Consider the following 18058-nt stretch of genomic DNA (forward strand, 5'->3'; position numbering starts at 1 on the left):
TCGCAAACCGGACACTCCTGTATCCCGTTCCGCCGTCCCCAGGTACCTAACAATGACCGCACCACCTTGCGACATCTACGTGAAGATATAATTGAACATCTTCCCCCACCAATGCTTCGGTTCCGGCTCCTCATAACTGACTTCCTCATCTGTCGGGATGTTACTGACGAAATCGAGCTGCTCCAACTTGACGAACTTGGGTCGTCTGATCAACGTGTATCCACCTATCAGAAGGATGAAGAAGGGGATATTGATGTAATTGATCACGAAATTGGTACCTGACCAATTGCCCTTTGTGAAGACTTCCCATCCGTTGAAGATGATGACGATGAGACACCAGAAGATGACCCAGTATGCTGGCCACGGTTGGAATCGGTTGTAGTAGCTACACATAAGAAGAACAAGTGTAGTCTTTCAGTACGAGTACTGCTCGACCACATGTTACGGAGAGGTCGGGCAAAGAAACCTACTGGAACTTCTTCCTGTCCATGCCTTGCGCTTCCACACCTTTCTTGAATCGAAGATAGGTCAAGCCGATAATACACCAACAGATGTAGCCGGAGCTACGGGGGGACGATAGAAAGCACGACGGTCAGCGTGATCGGGTTGTGATAAAGAGGCATTTCGCGCGATTCAGGAAGAGAGAGACACTGACAGCGCGGAGATGTTGGAAAGCCAATTGAGCACCGTTGACGATCCTTTCGACAATGACAAGAACGCAAGAGCATAGGAGAAGCTAACAGCAGTGACAGAGACGATCGGTAGACCCTTGCTCGTGGTTCGGGCAAAGACTTTGGGAGCATGACCTCTGAGAGCCATACCGTAGACCATCCTCGTGACGCTGTACGTCAATGAATTGCCCGAGGATATCGCCGACGTCAGCACCGCCGCATTGATGATTGACGGTAACGCCTTGATCCCTGCCCTGTTGAAAGCTCGGACAAAGGGCGAAGAGGCAGCCGTTCCCGTCGATTGAAGTAACGTCGGATCGTTGTAGGGCACCAACATCCCGACGATGAGGATAGATCCGATGTAAAAGATGATGATACGCCAGAACAGTCTCTGGACGGCCTTGGCCACGGACACTCTCGGATTCTTCACCTCGGCAGCGGCGATGGTGATCAGCTCAGTACCCATATACGATCCAGCGGCTTGTACAAAGTTGGTGAATGTCCCGAGGAACTTGCCGAGACTGTTGGGCGAATGGTAAGGGGCGAAGGCTCCGGGGTCTCTCCAGTATCGGAATCCGATTCGATCGCCGTCGGGACCGCCACCGAGATCAACGACGAGTCCAGCGATGATCAGTCCGACCACGAGAGCGACTGCGACGCGGGGACGTTAGAAAAGCAGGGTCTGTGACGACCGTCTGTTAGGGGGAGACAAGAACCTCACTCTTTATAGTCGCAAAGATGAACTAGAACCCATAAAACATGATAAAGCGTCAGTTGTGGCCCGAAACAGATCTTCGCTGACAAAGAGTCTCTCACCTCGCTCTCCCCGAACCATCGAACACCCATAAATTGCTATATCCCCCAGCTAGTTCAGCGTATGTTTTTTCGAGATGTCCTTACTCACGATAGCGATACAGAATGCCGACATGGCGATGATATACGCAGCTTGGTGACCGATCGTAAAGCCTACCAATAATTAAACCCGCAGAACGTCTAATCAACATCGTCCAAAAGACATATGGCGTCACAGACGACATCCAACATCCACCAGACTCACTCTTGTCCCAGAAGGAAATCAAAATGCCAGCCGAGATGATCTCGGACGGGATCGAGATACAGTATTGGAAGATGACCTGCCAACCTAATGCGAAGCCGGCGGAAGGATGTAGCCATCTTTCCGCATAATGGATATATCCTCCTGAGATGGGCGCGAAAACAGCCATCTCCCCAGCGCATACGACTATCGTCACGAGCCAACCATACATCAGCCTGGGCGATTGCGTGCAACTACAATGCCGAGGACGCACGCATAGCATAGGCCATCGAGCCTGTGATGAGATAGGCGATCAGGGAACCGGCCGGTCCACCGTGTGCGATCGTCTTGCCGCTACCCAAGAACAGACCCGTTCCGAGCGTACCGGCCAAAGCGATCATTTGGATATGTCGCTGTTCCATATTACGAACGACACCATCGCCTACGGGATAGACGCGAATAGAAACGTCAGCGTAGTGGAGGGCATACCCAAAAGAAGTCGGGGGAGGGTGGACGTAGATGTGAACCTCTACTAATCCCAGTGAGGATGACACGCGGACTCACGAAGATGTGTGTGCACATCGACCTCCACGTCGTCCGCAGGAGATCCATCCTCGACAGTATTCACAGTCGTGGTGGGGCCGTCATACGCCTTGCCTTTGGTATCATCGACATCGTCGTCGTAGATGGGAGTTGTGGACGGTTCTGCGTGGTGTGTGGACATGTCGTGTAGGGCTTGTATTCTTACTGTAATACCACTTTCGAGTGGATATCTCACTTGTCCAGGACGAAATGAAGAGTCTTAGACCGGAGAGCGTTTCTTTGATGGTATGTCGATCCAAGTGATCAGGTAGATATTAGAGAGGTAAAGAGCATGGATCAGAACGGTCAGTCAGTGATTGTGATGATTGATCCCTAAAGATCTCAATCTAGACAGAGGGGACAGACAGAGGACGAACATCCCTGTTCTCCGTCAGTCGTCACTCGCTCAATCAGGGCAAGCTCGAACCTCGGCCCATGGACCACCGATCGTTGTTTCTCTGACTTGGTGCATGACCTCATCCAACGTGAGACCAGTCCAGGAGGGCAGACACGGACATCCAGCCAGACAGTCGATGAAGCGAAAGCTAAAGAGATGTCTATTGTTGTGCGGAATCTGTTTTTAGCGTAGGGGGAGTTCACCGGACATGGCCGTCGAAAGGAAGTATCTTATGAATCCTACTGCAGTACTCGTACTGTGGGCGCTTGGCCGCGATTCACTTGGTCTGGGCGGGTATTCCCGAAATAGATGATCGCATTACTCGGCACCGGGTGGGGCACAACTAGATCAGTCTCTGAAATCCAGACGTGGGGGAGCGTAGGAAGAAGGAGAGAGAGCGAGAGAAGGAAGGAGACTCGGTCGACTTTTCGCTTGTGATCGCGTATCGGAGATGCGCCGCCGTTCTCTCTTCCTTCGGGGTGATGGATATCCGGATCTCCCGGGTTTTGTACCGGACGATGATGATCAACAATAATGATAATGATGATAACAATACTACTTTGAGACTGAGCGTGAAAGCTTGTCAAGCAGATGAGTGTCCAGGAGCAACCTTACTGCAGATCACGGAGACATAACGAGTGGTAGAAACGTCGCGTGGCATTGGCGTCCAGCTCCCTATCGTATTGACAGGCATCTGTTCGAGGAAGGTCCACGTCCGAGAGAGTGGTTCAAGCTGACCCGCAACCGTCAGAGGGCCGACCATACAAGTGTGTATCCATCACTGGCCATCCATACATATCGCAAATACACCTGTTGTGAATCAGATGTCCTGCCTCTCTCAGACTTGTTGCCCATCTGCACACCCTATTCATGATGACTTCAACTTTGACCGGATTGCATCTTCTCCGTTTGTCGGATCCCGATACGAATGACAAGCAAAGAAGGCTGTGCAATATTTGAGAGATGGGGTGAGCGGCTATACAAGTGCCCTTTATTGCGATTCTGGAAGCCGCGATGCGCTATGACTACCACTAGAGGCGCCTTGATAGTATAGCTCGAAGCGGGTATTCAGAGAGACGTTGCTTGCAGCCGGGATATCTGAAACTTCCACCTGTGACAGTGTTGATGGCGTGCATGCAAGAAAGCATAGTCTGACTGTGGCTCGTGAGGCCCTCGAGCATGTTCTTGTCAACACGGCCTAATGCTCATCAAGCACCTCAACCTTTGAACTCGTTGGTCAAAAGTCGACCTCTGAGTGATTTGGACCCCGGAGCCCGGAGATCCTATCTGGCTCGGCGTTCTCCGTCCATCTCGTACTTTGTACTTTGGACCATCATGCTTGATGCCTCTTCCACTCATCTTGTCTTCGTTTCTTCACTTCTGTTTTCGAGTCCTCATCCCGATCGCGCAGGCTATTCTGACTGACACAGAATGTCTGAACCACCCTTGCAGTTTGTGGAGGTCAACGGTGCCAAGTTGGCTTATCGGATCAAGGGCGACGAGTCGAAACCGCTCTTCATCACCCTTCACGGGGGAAGAGGCTTCGGTGCGTTGCTCCCATTTCCCATTGACAAGTTGAATCGTGATGCTCATGCTGTATGTGATGACGACGAAACACGTTCAGGCTCCCACGGATCAGACTTCAAGGCCTATTCACCCCTGTCTGACCAATTCCGGATACTCAGTCTCGATTATCGAGGCCACGGTCAATCGTCCTTCACGCCGCCATTCACCTTCGCTCAGATCGTCGACGATATCGAGGCGTTACGACTGCATTTCGTGAAAGACAAAGATGACAAGGTGGTCATTTGCGGTGGTAGTTTTGGCGGATTCTTGGCACAGCAGTATGCCATCACCTTTCCGGAGAAAGTGCTCTTTTTGATCCTAAGAGGAACCGCGCCGTCCCATGATCGTGAGTCATAGTTTGTACCGCAGCAATGACCCCTACGACCACCGTTGTCGACTCGACAAAGGATGGAATGGCTAATCGTTGTTGATACGTTTTTTTGCTGACCCATGTCGTAGACGAAGCCGAAGCTTTCGAAATCATTCAACAACGACTCCATCTCGCCCCCATGGCATCGGTGGACATGCTCAGGAAGGTCTTCGGCGCATTCAAAGACGATCAGGAGATGAGTCTGGTCATGTTCGCCATCGGACCGCTGTACGCTGAGGGGAAGTATGATCAGGATAAAGGTCTGGAGAATTGTCGAACGACAATCTATCGTGCAGAATCACATAGTGAGTCAGGAATCAGATCCTCATCGTCCCTAAACTCCATTTCTTCGAGAGGTCCGTGGTCGAGAAAGACGAGGCTGAAGATATTCTTAATTCCGACTCTCAGACGCGCTTTATTCTGAACAGGAGAAATACTTCGATTATAGACCGAGTTTGAAAGAGATCACTGCACCGACTTTGATCATCGTAGGAGAACGAGATTGGATCTGTCCCCCTAGTAGGTCCTTCGTACCGTTTATTCTGGATCGAACAGAGTAGGAACAGCCACACTCATCACATCTGCACACAGGTCAATCGGAAATCATCCACAACGGCATCCCCAATTCCAAACTCCTTGTTGTGCCCAACGCCAACCATTCGGTTCATCACGAGAAGAACGCCGAAGTCATTGCCGCTATTCGAGACTTTGTGGCGTGACGAGCTCTAGTTACGAGCTCAAAACATGGACGAGGACAATGATAAGTGCGATGTATAGAGTTTAGAGATACGACAAGCAACCTATCGTTCTATTTATATTCATGTCCAAATCCCGTCTAAGAAAATCTAAGTCGTGAATCTATTACTAAGCTTTACATCCAACCAACCAGCACCGACACCAACCAACAGCAATCTGCCTATGCTCGACTCTCCTCCGACTCCCTCTTCATTCCAGGATCCTCGACCAACACACCTTCCTCCTTCTGCTTTTGAGCCTTGATTCTGAGATCGCGTCGGTGGAAGAGCCAGATGATGACCACACCGACTACGGCGACGATACAGAAGGAGAAGGTGGTGGTGAAACCTTTCTTGAATCGAGGTCCGTCCGTCTGCAAGAAGATGATCGCTGGGAGCCAGGCGTTGAGGCTGAGCAAGCGATTTGCATGTCAGACAAGTGGCCCTTCGCTTTACTTCAGTTTCCTGAAAAGGGATTTGGCTCACCAGTAGAAAAGACAGGACGTTGATCCGGTCACGAATCCTCTCAGTTCCGTGTTATGTCCACATATTTCTGCGAGCCAAGCGTAGAAGACGGGTGTGACGTAGTATGTTCCCGTGACCATGAAGGCGAAGACTCTGAGAGCGTTCGAGTGTCCCCAGAAGGCCAGGACGGCAGTGGGGAAGATACCCCAGATGAGGGGGAAGAGACACAGCCAGCCTCTCGAGTATCGATTGCCGATCCGGTCCGAGATGTAAGTGTAGATGAGCAAGGAAGGGATTTCGATGATGTACATGCATGAGGGAAGGACGTTTCGCATCGTGACGGAATATCCTTCGGCTCGTAGATAGATGGCGAATTGCGCACCGTTTTGCACGGCGAATCCGTAGATAGCGTACCACGGTGCCAACACCCACAATTGCCAAGAGGTGAGAACACGAAGGATCGATCGACCGTTGATCTTGCCGTCCATCGCTTGCATACCGTTTCGAGCACTTCGTTCTTTCGCCAATTGTCGTTCCTCCTCGGTGAGATACCAGACCTTGGTGTTCTCAGGGAAATCGGGAACGAGGAACCACAGCAGGAACCCACATGGAACGGTCTGTGAATGGAGAACGGGACCGGTCAGACTGAGTCGACTCGAGGTGATCAATACCAGACAGAGAAAGTACGAACGCACCATGACACCACAGATGATGTACAACCACCTCCATCCGGCCAAACCGTGCAACCCATCCATGTTCTTGTAGATACCTGCCTGCATGTAGCCTGAGAAGGCGGATCCGGCAGGACCGGCGATGAACCACAGTCCGGTACGTTTGGCCAGCTCGGACTTGGTGTACCATGATCCGAGAATGAAGTATGCGATGGGGTAGTAGAACGATTCGAAGAAGGCGATGCAGAATCGGAACCCGTACCTGTGTGGGTGGGTTAGATGTTCAGCGAAAATGCACAGTGGCCAAGAGAAAAATCGAGCAGGAAAAGGTCAAGATGACCATGGACAACAGGACGTGTAGGGATGATTGTGAGGATGAAGGGCGGTGGCCAAAAAAACACACATGAGAGAGATCCACTCACATGGCTTGATAGCTCTGAGCACCAGCTTGGGCAAAAGTGAAGATACCCCATCCGATCTCTGACAGAGCGAGGAAGGTCGAGGGTCGGACTTTCATGACGATAAAGTTTGCAGGGAGCTGCATACCGCATACGACGGCGTTGTAGATCGTGTTCATGTAGGTATATTGGTTCGCGTGGATCTTGAGATCTTCCCTCATACCGGACACGTAGGCGTTGGACAACTATCACAGCACCAAACAGCCAAGTTAGCTCTTCACGCTAGTCACGGCGCGGCGACGACACGACACTCCACTCACATTGGTCTGATCGAGGTTCTTCAACCACCATCCGACCGTCAAGGCGGCCAGCATGAAACAATCCAACTTGAACACGAGTTTTCGCTCCGCATCCGATTTATCATAATAGTCACTGGAACACATTCGTCGGTCGTATGTCAGACCATTTATCTTGGACCATCCATCTTGTTCCGACAACTTAGCAGTGAGCACTCACGCATCCCAGATGTAAGAGACGAATTTCTGCCATGGGCCTCTGGTCGTGTGTCTCGGTGCGATAACAGGTTGTTCTTGCTGTTGTTGAGACTTCTCGTCGTCCGTGTCCTCCATGACGGCAGACACGGGTGGTGGGAGTTCGATTCCGATCGTTGACATCGTGATACGTTGAGCGGGTTTCCCTCCAGTGATCTGAATCAGTGATCTTCGAACAACGTTGCCTTTGGGAGAAGGGAATGGACCTCGATCGCATCTCTTCCAACACCCTATATAAGCCATCGAGTTATTCATTCTGGTTTGCATCTTTGGATCCTTTTTCGATCACGCAAGATAAGAGAATTGGCAATCGTTAGTCAGTCATGCATCATTCATCCATGAGATATCGCTTTCCGATGAACGGTGCTGCCCTGCCCCTAATATGTAGAGAGAGCGATCACTTTCTGTGTGTACGAGGTACAGAACGGCGAATTCCTTTGCGACTCCTCTTTCCTCTGACAAGATGGCAATAAAAAAGAAAAGGAAAAACCCGCTTTCGGGTCTTCGGGGTTGCGTTGTGTTTTCGGAAATAACTGTAAAGGGTTTAGGCCTTGTTCCTGAAGTACCGAGCTCTGGCGGAGGGGGAACGGGCACGGGCACGGGGCTGACGTGTTGGAGCGATAAAGGGTAAGGGTGACCCCGAGGACATTTTACCTTTTCGGGACTTCGGATCGGTTCTGTCCGTGTGTGGCAGGCACCCTGACATGTCGTTCAGCAAGAGTAGTGGGCCGAAGCGAGATGAGCCTTGGTTCTTCTTCTCTTCTTTGCCAATCGCACCGACGGACCAGTCCCCACCCGTATACGACTCGACTCTGACCGTTGCCACGTGCACAAGAAAAGTCCCACCTGACAGCTCACAGGACCTGCTCCGTCTAGAGAGGAAAGCAGGAAGAGGACGCAATTGGAGCAAAGAGGAGGATGAGGGGTCACAAGGAGAAAGAGAAAGAAAGGGGAAGCAGAGACAAGTAGTTAGCTGAAAGGGAAAAGCTAGGAAATTCTGGTTACCGAGATTTTCAAAAGTCCGTCCGAACGGAACTCCTCGTCGAAATACTGATTCTGACTTGTTACCTTTTCGGGTGGATTCGCTCGCTCATTGACTCGTTCAAATGTTTTAACTGGTAACCCGGGTGGGATCCGCAATTTTGGAAATGGTTGCCGATCTTTGGGCAACCGCAGCGGTGAAGGTGATCTCGTCCAAGTACTCAAAAATGGTGAATGAAGAGCAAGTCGATTTAAGAGTTCATACGCGTTGTTGCGTTTGTGGAGATGACTAGATAGTCAAGTGCATTCACTACAAACAGATACTATCGCCAAAAACATCTTTGATCGTGATTTACGGTGCTCTCTTCGACTACTTGAACTGCATGACATATATTTCGATCGCCCATGAACAAAACTGAAACTGAATACTCCGCCTCACTGACTGTTTCTGGCACGAGTTACACTTGTGATTCCGCTTGAACGATCAAAACTCTAAATGGGCATGAGAAGGCTTATCCTCAAGATGTTGCGACACCTCCTCCTTCTCGTTCTCATAAGCTGTCTGAGGACTCGCTTGACCTTGACCGTGACCCGCAAACTGGTCCACGACGGTCGAAGCGAATTTTCTCGCCGAGACCTTGTTCTCGAACAGGACGTCCAGTTCACCGTAGGTCCTATCTTTGGGTTCGGGGACTCGGAAGAATGTCCAGAGAAGACAGATGGCACACATGCCGGCCCAGAAGAGACCGGTCTTGGCGCCCCAGTTGAGTTCGCCACTGTTGAGGAAGTACGGCATGATGACGGCGTTGATGATTCCAAAGATGTTGTAGACGATACGTGCGATACTATGGGAAGGACGGGAAATACATCAGCTGTATTCAGTCATGAGAAAATCAGGAGCAGAGGGTATGTGAACTCACACGACGGTCTTGGCTCTGAGTCGTGTTGACGAAATCTCGGCGACGAGACAATAACATACTGGTCCAACCGTTCCATCGTAAAGAGCGGTGTAGCAGAGGAGGAGGGCGCCGATAGCCCATTGAGCACCGGAGTTTGAGACTGAAATGAAGCCCATACCGCCGATGACGACGAGAAGTGTCACCATGCCGACAAGACCTGTCAAATACAGGGTTCGTCGACCAAAGTGTCTCATCAAGAACTGCACGACTATGGTCAGATCAAGTATTGATTTATAGAGAAGAGTGAGTGATCCGACAACTTACCCAAGAAAAGGCTGTACCGCACATGCCAATGGCATATTGACCAATTGACAAGTCGAAAGCATGTTCTGTAGGTAGACCAGCTTGCTCAAGGAAGAACGTCGAGTAACCCATGAAAGCTAACCCAAGTTGCCCGACAGATTCTATCAGCTTCTGTCGGATACCCCTAGTCCGCGAGATCCAAATATACTCACCTGAACCACAAAGGTTTTGAATCGCCCAAGCTCCCGAAGCGATCTCGGTTCTCCTCAAGTCGACACCCCTGAAACAGTCCCAGTACGAGGTACCGGCGGACAAAGTCTTCTCAATGGCGTTTGTGTGGATCATGAGCGCCACGGAACCGTCGATCTGCTCGTCCGATGCATTCCTGTTGAGTCGCTTGACGGTTCGACGGGCTTCGGCAAGGTATCCTTTTCGCACTTGCCACCAAGGAGACTCGGGAGCGAACAGACATCCAACGAGGATGGGCACGGGCCAGATCCCTTAGCGCCGAACAATTTGGGTCAGCACGAACCTCAAAGGGTGAAGAAACAGTGTGCTCCACTCACATTGCATTGCGAAAGGAAGTCGGTAGGCCCATTGACTGTCCCAGCCAAGAACACCACGAAGAACACCCGAAGCAATCAGTTGACCGATGACCCAGCAAATGTTGACATAGGCAGTCAAGTAAGGTCGAAGTGCGACAGGTGAGATCTCGGCAGCATAAGCGGTCGTCAAGGTCTGGAAGACACCCCATGGGATACTAAACATATGAGGACAGAGTCAGCCACGAACGACGCGCAAAACCATGAAACCACAATGGGTATCGAGAGGCACTTACCCTTGGAGGATCTCACCTGCGAGCAGGGTCTGGATATTTTTAGCGAAGAAAGGAATGAAGATGGCGCAGATCATCATGCTGAGCTGCGAGATGGAGGCGAGTGAACAACGATCTCTGCAAGCTTGGACTGATTTGTCGTGCCACAGACTCACAGCACCGATCATGGTCTTCCGATATCCGAACCTTTCCGAAGCCCAACCGTTGATGGCGAGACCGATGATCTCACCGACCTGAGCACCGTTCGACAGACCCGCTTGCCAAGCGGCCGTGATGGTGTACTTGCCATCTGGGAGCTGTACGCCATATTTCTGGGCGAACTGGGGCAAGGCGTAGAAGTTGTTGATGAGGACGACATCGAACCCTGCACAAATCTGGTAAGATCTGCACGGTCTGATGATATGATAGACTCACCCTCCATGATGATCGCCGCTGAGAGCAAGACGGACCAACCGACTGCTTGAGGGTATCTTTTCAACGCTTCTTTCAACGTCATGTTGTGCTCTGCCTCGACGGCCACACGAGCCGACTCGACCACGCCATTATAGTCGTCGATCTCATCTCGGACTTGGTCAAGAACCGTCTGTTCAGTGGTGACTTTACTCTCCATCGTATAGTGCAATTGGTTGGAAAGAAGGACTCTTGTGGGATGGAAAGTGGGATAGCGTGGAAGGGGGGAGACTCCGTCGATCAGGTTCTGCGGGGCTACAACTTATAGCTTCGGGGCACCTCCTTCATCTGCCGACTGAGAGAGGGTTCCATCCCCAGATTGAAGGCGCTAACCGCAGAGATTTCATGACCTGTGAGGTAATGGGTCCGTGTCCACTCTTGGCGAACCTTCTAAGTTTGGCGTCTGTGGGGCATCGGTCCGCCCTCCAGGAACCATCTTGATGAAGGATTTACCAATATGTGATTGATTTAGAGGTGAGAATTTGCCGCATGATCTGTCGTAATTTGGAATGGGGGGGGGGTCGAGGAGCGGGTATAAGATACCGGTGCGGGAAGTAATCATGTTACATGTACGTGCCGCTCCCTGTCGTGCCGTTGATCACAGACTAAACCAACGCCACCGCCATTTAGAGACACGAGATGACCAATTGTGACTCTGTTCTGGTTTGAGGGAGGTCAGCTGAAGGGAATTCAAGCAAAGGTGGTATGAGAGCTCGAGGTCATGCATCATGGTCGACGAAGCCAGTAGTCGTTGCGACAAAAAAACAGTCTAAACATTACATGCCATGCCATGTGACCTTGCGTGAACCGGTAACTTTGTCATCTGTCCCACGGTCATGAGCGCAATCCTTGGAAGCACCTCTCCCCGTCGGACACTCATCATTTGCCAATTCGACCCCTAAACATATTGATCCACCTTCCCCATCGAACAAATGACCAATCGTGCCCTAGTTATGGGACCAAAGCGTACCTGGTCGTTTTATCGAATCTGACCCCTTGTTGAGATTAGATCATGCTCGAACCTGTCAGATAATCAGCGTGGGGGTGTCATTTTACGGGATCATACATGCATACCATCAGCTGCTCGGCCTGTACGTGAAACTTGCGAGGAAAGCGCTACGGCTATTGTCGGTCCGGGAGGTCAAGCGAGATTCATTCGAATGTGAAAGGAAACGATACTTTATCAAGTGAGAAAGTGAATCGTCCGAAATCACACTGTGGATCGTTCTCCTTCCAAAGCTCTCCTGTTCACTCCCCAGAGTATAGATCACACGATGCTACAACGAACGTCCGGTGAGCTGATACGGCCGTCGGTGTCGAGTGATGCTCGGCTGATGTGACTTGATTTGATGTGACCCTGTCACAGATGCCGACTGGTGGCGTCAAGCTGTCATCTACCAGATCTACCCTCGCTCGTTTGCCGATGCCAACGGGGACGGTATCGGCGATTTGAAAGGTATCACTGCAAAAGTCCCCTACTTGGAGGCTTTGGGCGTGGATGCGGCCTGGCTGAGTCCGTTCTATCCTTCAGCATTAAAGGATGGTGGTTGTGAGTGTCTGATCTTGAGTCTTTGCACTTCTTGTGAGATCGTTGACTGAGGGGATGTATAACTCCATCAGACGACGTGGCCGACTATCGGAATGTCGACCCGAGAATCGGCACCCTCGAGGAGTTCGACGAGATGCTAGGCGCATTGAAGAGCGTGGGGATCAAAGTGATGGTGGACATTGTGCCCAACCATTCGAGCGACGATCACGAGTGGTTCCAAGCTGCGCTCAAAGCCGGAAAGGGATCTAAGGAAAGGGAAAAGTTCATCTTCCGAGATGGTGAGTTCCGGCACCGATTCTCGTCTTCCCATGAAGAGCGTGCAGCTGATCAAAGCCGTATTGGGTTGGTCATTAAGGTCTTGGACCCAACAAAGATCAGCCTCCTACCGACTGGAAGAGCAAATTTGGGGGTCCATCTTGGTCTCCTTCCGGTACCAATGACGGACAGTGGTATTTTCACATGTTCGATTCATCCCAACCCGATTGGAACTGGGATCATCCCGAGGTCAGAGCGGATTTCATCGAGACCTTGCGGTTCTGGGGTGATCGAGGCGTAGCAGGGTTCAGGATCGACGTCGCCGACGCTCTCACCAAGGACATGAGTGATGACTTGCCTAGCTGGGAAGAATTGACCAAGTTGACGCATAAGAAGTTGTCAAATGGAAATGGGCATCTCATTCATCCTCTTCTGGATAGGGACGAAGTACATGATGTCTACAGGTCTTGGAGGAAGGTCTTCAACGAGTACGATCCGCCTTTGATGTGAGTCCAGAATCCTCCATCTGCTTATAGATGGTCATCTCCGGCTTACGAATCGCCATGGACAGTGCCGTAGCCGAATGCTGGGTGGCTCCAGATCGAAAGCATCTTTACGCCTCCTCGGATGGTCTCGGCCAAGCCTTCTCGTTCGACATTCTTCTGTGCAACTATGACGCAGACGAGTACAGGAGATGTATCAAGCACTCTTTGAAAGGTAGCGCCATCACTGGCTCCAGTACCACCTGGGTCTTATCGAACCACGATGTGGGTGTTGATTTTCCCCGTGATTGAGACCTAGTGATGCTGATACCTTATGGTTGGTTGATTCGCAGGTGATCCGACACGCTTCTCGATTCGCGATGCCCAAAGTCGCGGACAATCGTAATCACCCTTTGGTCATCGAAGCCACGAACAAATGGCTCGTGAACAAGTTCCAGGACCCCAAGCCGGACGTTGAGAGTGGACTGAAGAGGGCTCGAGCAGCAACGTTGATGATCTTGGGTCTTCCAGGTTCGACTTACATCTATCAGTGAGTGGGAGAACATGCGAGATGCCAATGGTCATTCGCTGACAGTGAATTATCTGTTCGGCTATCTAGGGGAGAAGAACTTGGTCTACCTGAAGTCGTCGATATTCCCGACAATGAAAGACAGGATCCTACATTCTTCCGTACGGCCGGCAGAGAGATTGGTCGAGACGGTTGTCGAGTTCCTCTCCCCTGGGAAGCTTCTTCCAAGAACTTTGGTTATGGTTCAGGCGCACTCCCTCATCTCCCTCAACCCGACTGGTTCGAAGACTACGCCGTTGACGTTGAAGATAAAGATGGGAAAAGCACACTCAACCTGTATCGACAGGCATTACGTCTCAGAAAACAACTCCAGACCAAAGAGGAACTGGAGTGGGTAGACGGTACAGGAGAAAATGTCGTCCATTATAAGCGACCGGATGGCTGGGAGATTATTATGAATGCGGGCAAGACAGCGGTGACTCTGCCCAAAGGCAAGGTGCTTGTCAGCTCGACGCTGGACAAGCTGGATGATGGGAAGCTGCCAGGAGAGACGACAGCATGGCTCAAAGCCGAGTGATTGTGATTTAGTCTCATTTGAGCAGTTCGATACAAGACGTAGATAGAAAATATATGTGAACGACTTTGCTCCTGAAGTTTAACCACTATGATAGCACACACCAAACTCCTCCAAATCTCCATGCATCGTCTCAAGTTCATTAGGATCATCGTCGGTGCCATCGTTGCCGTTGTTGCCGCCGTTGTTGTTACTTTGTCGTTTGTACCCTGAGACGAGGGAGCCGGTTAATCGCATAATGCGAACCATCACGTGAACAGATCTCCCATGTTAGCTAACTGTGCTGTCATTTTGTATCCGGGTCCGAAAGAGACGTCAGCTATTGTCATTTCGAATGCCTGTTGCGTGTCACTGACATGTCGGTCCAGAACGCCCATATCAGCTCTCTAGTCGTTCCCTTTCTGTTCAAGGTAGCTGCAAACAGACGTGCGCTCCGTCTCCACGATGGCCTCACCCAGCAACGACGACGAGAGGAGCTCGGCCAACGAACCTTTACCTCCAGGTCGGAAGAGGAAACCTCGTCCTAGTCGAGGTGTGAAAAAGTGAGTGGTGGTCGTTGATCAAGACCACTCCGATTGCGACAACCGTCTCGTTGTGCTCATTATGGTCGCTGACGAAGGAGCTTGTGATGTCCCGACTGACAGCAAAGTGGTGGCACTCGAGACTCAGATGCAACAGGTCCAGAACAGTCTACAGAACGTGACGCATCTTTTACAAAGGGTGGTCGCTGCCGGTCTTCCTGCTGTCAGTCCGTTACGTGAAGGCAAGTATCTTCTAGTCAAGCCGTGACGTTGTCTTTGCTCACCAACCTCCCGCCAATCAGCAACAATACCGGTTCGTCCCGCACCTGCAGAAAACACATCCCACTCGCTCTCCCTGCCCAATACAGAATCATCGCTAGAACAGATCCGTTCGCTCGAACAATGGGTCCAGCAGATACACACCAACAATACTACCGCCTCGACCACGTCGACCATTCATGTACCTCTGAGTGTCACCAACCCTGTAAATCAAGTTCGGCCACGACCCCAACCATCATCGACATCGCATTCCGGATACCGACTATCGGACGAGGAGGGATCCGGAGAATCCAGTACTGGGGAAGGGGCAGATGGATCAGGGGAAGAAGGAGGTCTATCGTTGATGAGGGACATGTTGCGGAAAGAGGAAAGTGCAAGATTACGCGCGGACGGTCACTTGTCTCATCGTGAACGTGAAAGCAACTCATCATCCCATTCGGAGCAGCCTGATGATCTCAGAGAAGTGAACTTGATGGGCAGGAAGAGAAAGAGAAGCTCGACGAGAGCTGCTGTGCTGCAGAGAGGGACGACGAGGAGATCTCTATCTGATCCAGTGGATCTGGGTCTGTGTGATGAGGTGCAGGGTAAAGAACTGTTCGACCTGTGAGTGTACTGTTGGATACGCATTCATATCTCCTCTTCTTTAGCTTGACCTGATTGATCGGTTCCGATATAGGTTCTTCCAGGGAGCGCACTCGTTCATGCCGGTCTACGATCCATCTCAAGACACCTGGCAAAGGTAAGCGTATCCTCGATCAATATCGATTGACTCAATCACAAGACTGACGGTGTCGTAGCCTCCGTCGTCGCTCTCCATTCTCCATCGCTGCCATCCTCTTCGTGGGCAAGAGGATTCAGGATGCCGGCAAACCAGAAAGCGAATTACAAAGACGTCTGCGGGAGCATGCGGAAAATATCGGTGAGATCCTCGTATCTGACCATTGCAGGGGCCTTAGCTGACATATGTTCGCAGGCAAGACTACTTTGTTCTCTCCTATCGCCAGTATTGAGGCGCTGCAAGCGATGAGTGAGTCGAAAGGGCAGTGTTCCCACAGTAGGACTGCAAGACTGAGCGTTTACCACCAGTCATATTGGCATCATGGGGAGACACTGGTTGGAGACCTGGCAGTCATGCGATTAGCATTGCGTGAGGATCAGCTTATCCTCGTTCTTCAAGACGACCACTAACGACAGAGTTCAGCTTCGACATGGAACTGTACAAGTGTCTGCCACGCCTGGCGGAAAGATGGGACGCTTGGGGCGAAGGTATGACTCCGTCTGAACAGGTTTCCTCAAAGTCTTTAGTTGTTGGAGCGAGGTTATGGTTGTTAGTCGCGAAGATGGCCATCGAGTGAGTGGTCATCATTCAAGTCAAAAAGGGAGGGAGGCGATTCCTTAACAGGCTTTTGTCCAGGATGGCATACAATTTCGGTAGACCGTTGGGGGTCAACGAGTATGATGTACTCACCCACTCCCACGCGTTATTGAACCATCCTTCCGGACTCCCATCAGACAGTCGTATCATCGCGGCATGTGAGTTGCTGCTCTTACGCCGTGAGTCCGTTCACCCATGCATACCTTGTATCTTGTGAACCAACCATCTCTCCCAACATACAGTGCCCCTGCATAAGATCTTCATCGGTGAACAGGAGGGCCTGCAAGATCTGGACAGGGCTCTGCAGATATTCAATGAGGGAGCGCAGGCTTGGGAGATCCGGTGGCAGCAGTACTACTGTGAGTGTCTCCTTTGTCTGTCCAAGCGTTGTAGATTGAGCTCAATGTCTCTTCATGCATGACAGTGCGCCGGGGCGTGCCCCAAGAGGATATTCTGGTTTCAGATCGTAGGTGTTGAATCAGCCACAACAGATTGATTGTATACTGATGACAAGGCTACATACACAGTGACTACGCAGCGGTGTTTCGGCACGTACGTCCGATCAACTCTACTTACTGTAACGAAGAAGGGTTTGCTAATGCCCTTCGCAGAGTTCTGTCCAATTCTTGTCTGCTCCGAGATATCAGAGGTCCCAGCGATGTCGACAAGATACCCCCTTATCGACGACGTTGGATACTTGCCAGTTTGGACAACGCCCGTTTGATTGCCGGTCGGATTCTGTCCACAGAGGTGCGCGGTCGATATAACCAGCCCGATGTCTTCAGCGCTGAAAGTGCTGCCATCCCATGCAGAAAGATAAATTACTACATGCCAATCACTACTCCCACGTCGCTCTCGCCAGTGTCTGTCGGATCTATATCCGTCTCGCCAGCTTGTTCCCCGACGCCGTAGACATGCGAAGAACGGCGAAAGACTTGACACAACTCGCCGATGTTTTGGCCCAATGTGAGTATTACCTGGTCAACCGTGTTGTTTCGGGTGATTCTTGGAGAGATTTTCTGTCTTCTTGTCTCGTTACAATCGTAACACCCGGGTACTGATCGAGGCCAATTTCCAGTCCCCGGTTTACACTTTGCGCAACGACTGCGCTATGTGATCAACAAAGCGCGTACACGTTCCGTGTTCCCTCCCGAAACTCGTCCGACATCTCCCAGACAAACGTGGGGAGAACCTCGTACAGCACCGTCAACGGCGGTGCATCCGACGACTTACAATCAAACTTCTCACCCGATGCCGACATCCACGACGATGACCGGTGGTGGTGGCCAGGGTCAGGGTCAAAGTCCGTTTGATTTTGATCTCTTCGCCGCAGAACGATTATTGAACCAGGTTCCTTCCCACATGACATGGGATCCTCCTCATCAAGATCAAGGTGGCACGATGGGATCGACGAACCCTGGAGGCTGGGATCTGGCTGTGGGGAGTGTGACCTTTTCGGCTCATGATACGTCGTCTTTCGGACCCAGTGGACAAACGAGTTTCTTATCATGGCTGGACTTCCCGGCTTTAGGTGAGATCCTCCCCGCCCTGTGACCACGAAAGCTACTATATGTACTGATGGTCGATT

General features: G+C 51.2%; 6 protein-coding genes across 6 annotated transcripts; 3 read left to right on the top strand and 3 right to left on the bottom strand.

Annotated features, from left to right (window-relative positions):
• Nucleotides 1–75: 75 nt before the first annotated feature.
• IAR55_002577 (uncharacterized protein) lies at nucleotides 76–2428 on the bottom strand (the record flags this gene model as incomplete). Its single annotated transcript, XM_066945690.1, has 9 exons — nucleotides 76–385; nucleotides 471–563; nucleotides 656–1322; nucleotides 1393–1414; nucleotides 1488–1523; nucleotides 1576–1637; nucleotides 1729–1911; nucleotides 1979–2146; nucleotides 2269–2428. 9 exons carry the CDS (start codon nucleotides 2426–2428, stop codon nucleotides 76–78), a joined length of 1701 nt encoding a protein of 566 aa, XP_066804379.1.
• Nucleotides 2429–4114: 1686 nt separating this feature from the next.
• On the top strand, nucleotides 4115–5338 carry IAR55_002578 (uncharacterized protein; the record flags this gene model as incomplete). The annotated part of the gene is made up of 5 exons (XM_066945691.1): nucleotides 4115–4229; nucleotides 4308–4595; nucleotides 4709–4924; nucleotides 5028–5138; nucleotides 5211–5338. The coding sequence occupies 5 exons, from the start codon at nucleotides 4115–4117 to the stop codon at nucleotides 5336–5338; spliced, it is 858 nt and encodes a 285-aa protein (XP_066804380.1).
• A 197-nt stretch (nucleotides 5339–5535) lies between these two features.
• IAR55_002579 (uncharacterized protein) lies at nucleotides 5536–7561 on the bottom strand (the record flags this gene model as incomplete). The annotated part of the gene is made up of 6 exons (XM_066945692.1): nucleotides 5536–5764; nucleotides 5840–6435; nucleotides 6514–6751; nucleotides 6912–7132; nucleotides 7208–7319; nucleotides 7404–7561. 6 exons carry the CDS (start codon nucleotides 7559–7561, stop codon nucleotides 5536–5538), a joined length of 1554 nt encoding a protein of 517 aa, XP_066804381.1.
• A 1342-nt stretch (nucleotides 7562–8903) lies between these two features.
• On the bottom strand, nucleotides 8904–11066 carry IAR55_002580 (uncharacterized protein; the record flags this gene model as incomplete). The annotated part of the gene is made up of 8 exons (XM_066945693.1): nucleotides 8904–9264; nucleotides 9340–9578; nucleotides 9643–9758; nucleotides 9834–10121; nucleotides 10188–10381; nucleotides 10460–10542; nucleotides 10612–10820; nucleotides 10871–11066. 8 exons carry the CDS (start codon nucleotides 11064–11066, stop codon nucleotides 8904–8906), a joined length of 1686 nt encoding a protein of 561 aa, XP_066804382.1.
• Nucleotides 11067–12180: 1114 nt separating this feature from the next.
• On the top strand, nucleotides 12181–14298 carry IAR55_002581 (uncharacterized protein; the record flags this gene model as incomplete). Its single annotated transcript, XM_066945694.1, has 7 exons — nucleotides 12181–12199; nucleotides 12273–12455; nucleotides 12527–12733; nucleotides 12811–13216; nucleotides 13282–13477; nucleotides 13546–13742; nucleotides 13812–14298. 7 exons carry the CDS (start codon nucleotides 12181–12183, stop codon nucleotides 14296–14298), a joined length of 1695 nt encoding a protein of 564 aa, XP_066804383.1.
• A 441-nt stretch (nucleotides 14299–14739) lies between these two features.
• Nucleotides 14740–18024, top strand: IAR55_002582 (uncharacterized protein; the record flags this gene model as incomplete). The annotated part of the gene is made up of 15 exons (XM_066945695.1): nucleotides 14740–14837; nucleotides 14940–15043; nucleotides 15119–15698; nucleotides 15772–15834; nucleotides 15893–16014; nucleotides 16069–16122; nucleotides 16182–16242; nucleotides 16297–16446; nucleotides 16510–16649; nucleotides 16713–16829; nucleotides 16895–16936; nucleotides 16998–17022; nucleotides 17082–17220; nucleotides 17283–17436; nucleotides 17549–18024. The coding sequence occupies 15 exons, from the start codon at nucleotides 14740–14742 to the stop codon at nucleotides 18022–18024; spliced, it is 2325 nt and encodes a 774-aa protein (XP_066804384.1).
• Nucleotides 18025–18058: the final 34 nt, after the last annotated feature.

Source organism: Kwoniella newhampshirensis, chromosome 4 (assembly GCF_039105145.1).
Source record: "Kwoniella newhampshirensis strain CBS 13917 chromosome 4, whole genome shotgun sequence".
NCBI lineage: Eukaryota > Fungi > Basidiomycota > Tremellomycetes > Tremellales > Cryptococcaceae > Kwoniella > Kwoniella newhampshirensis.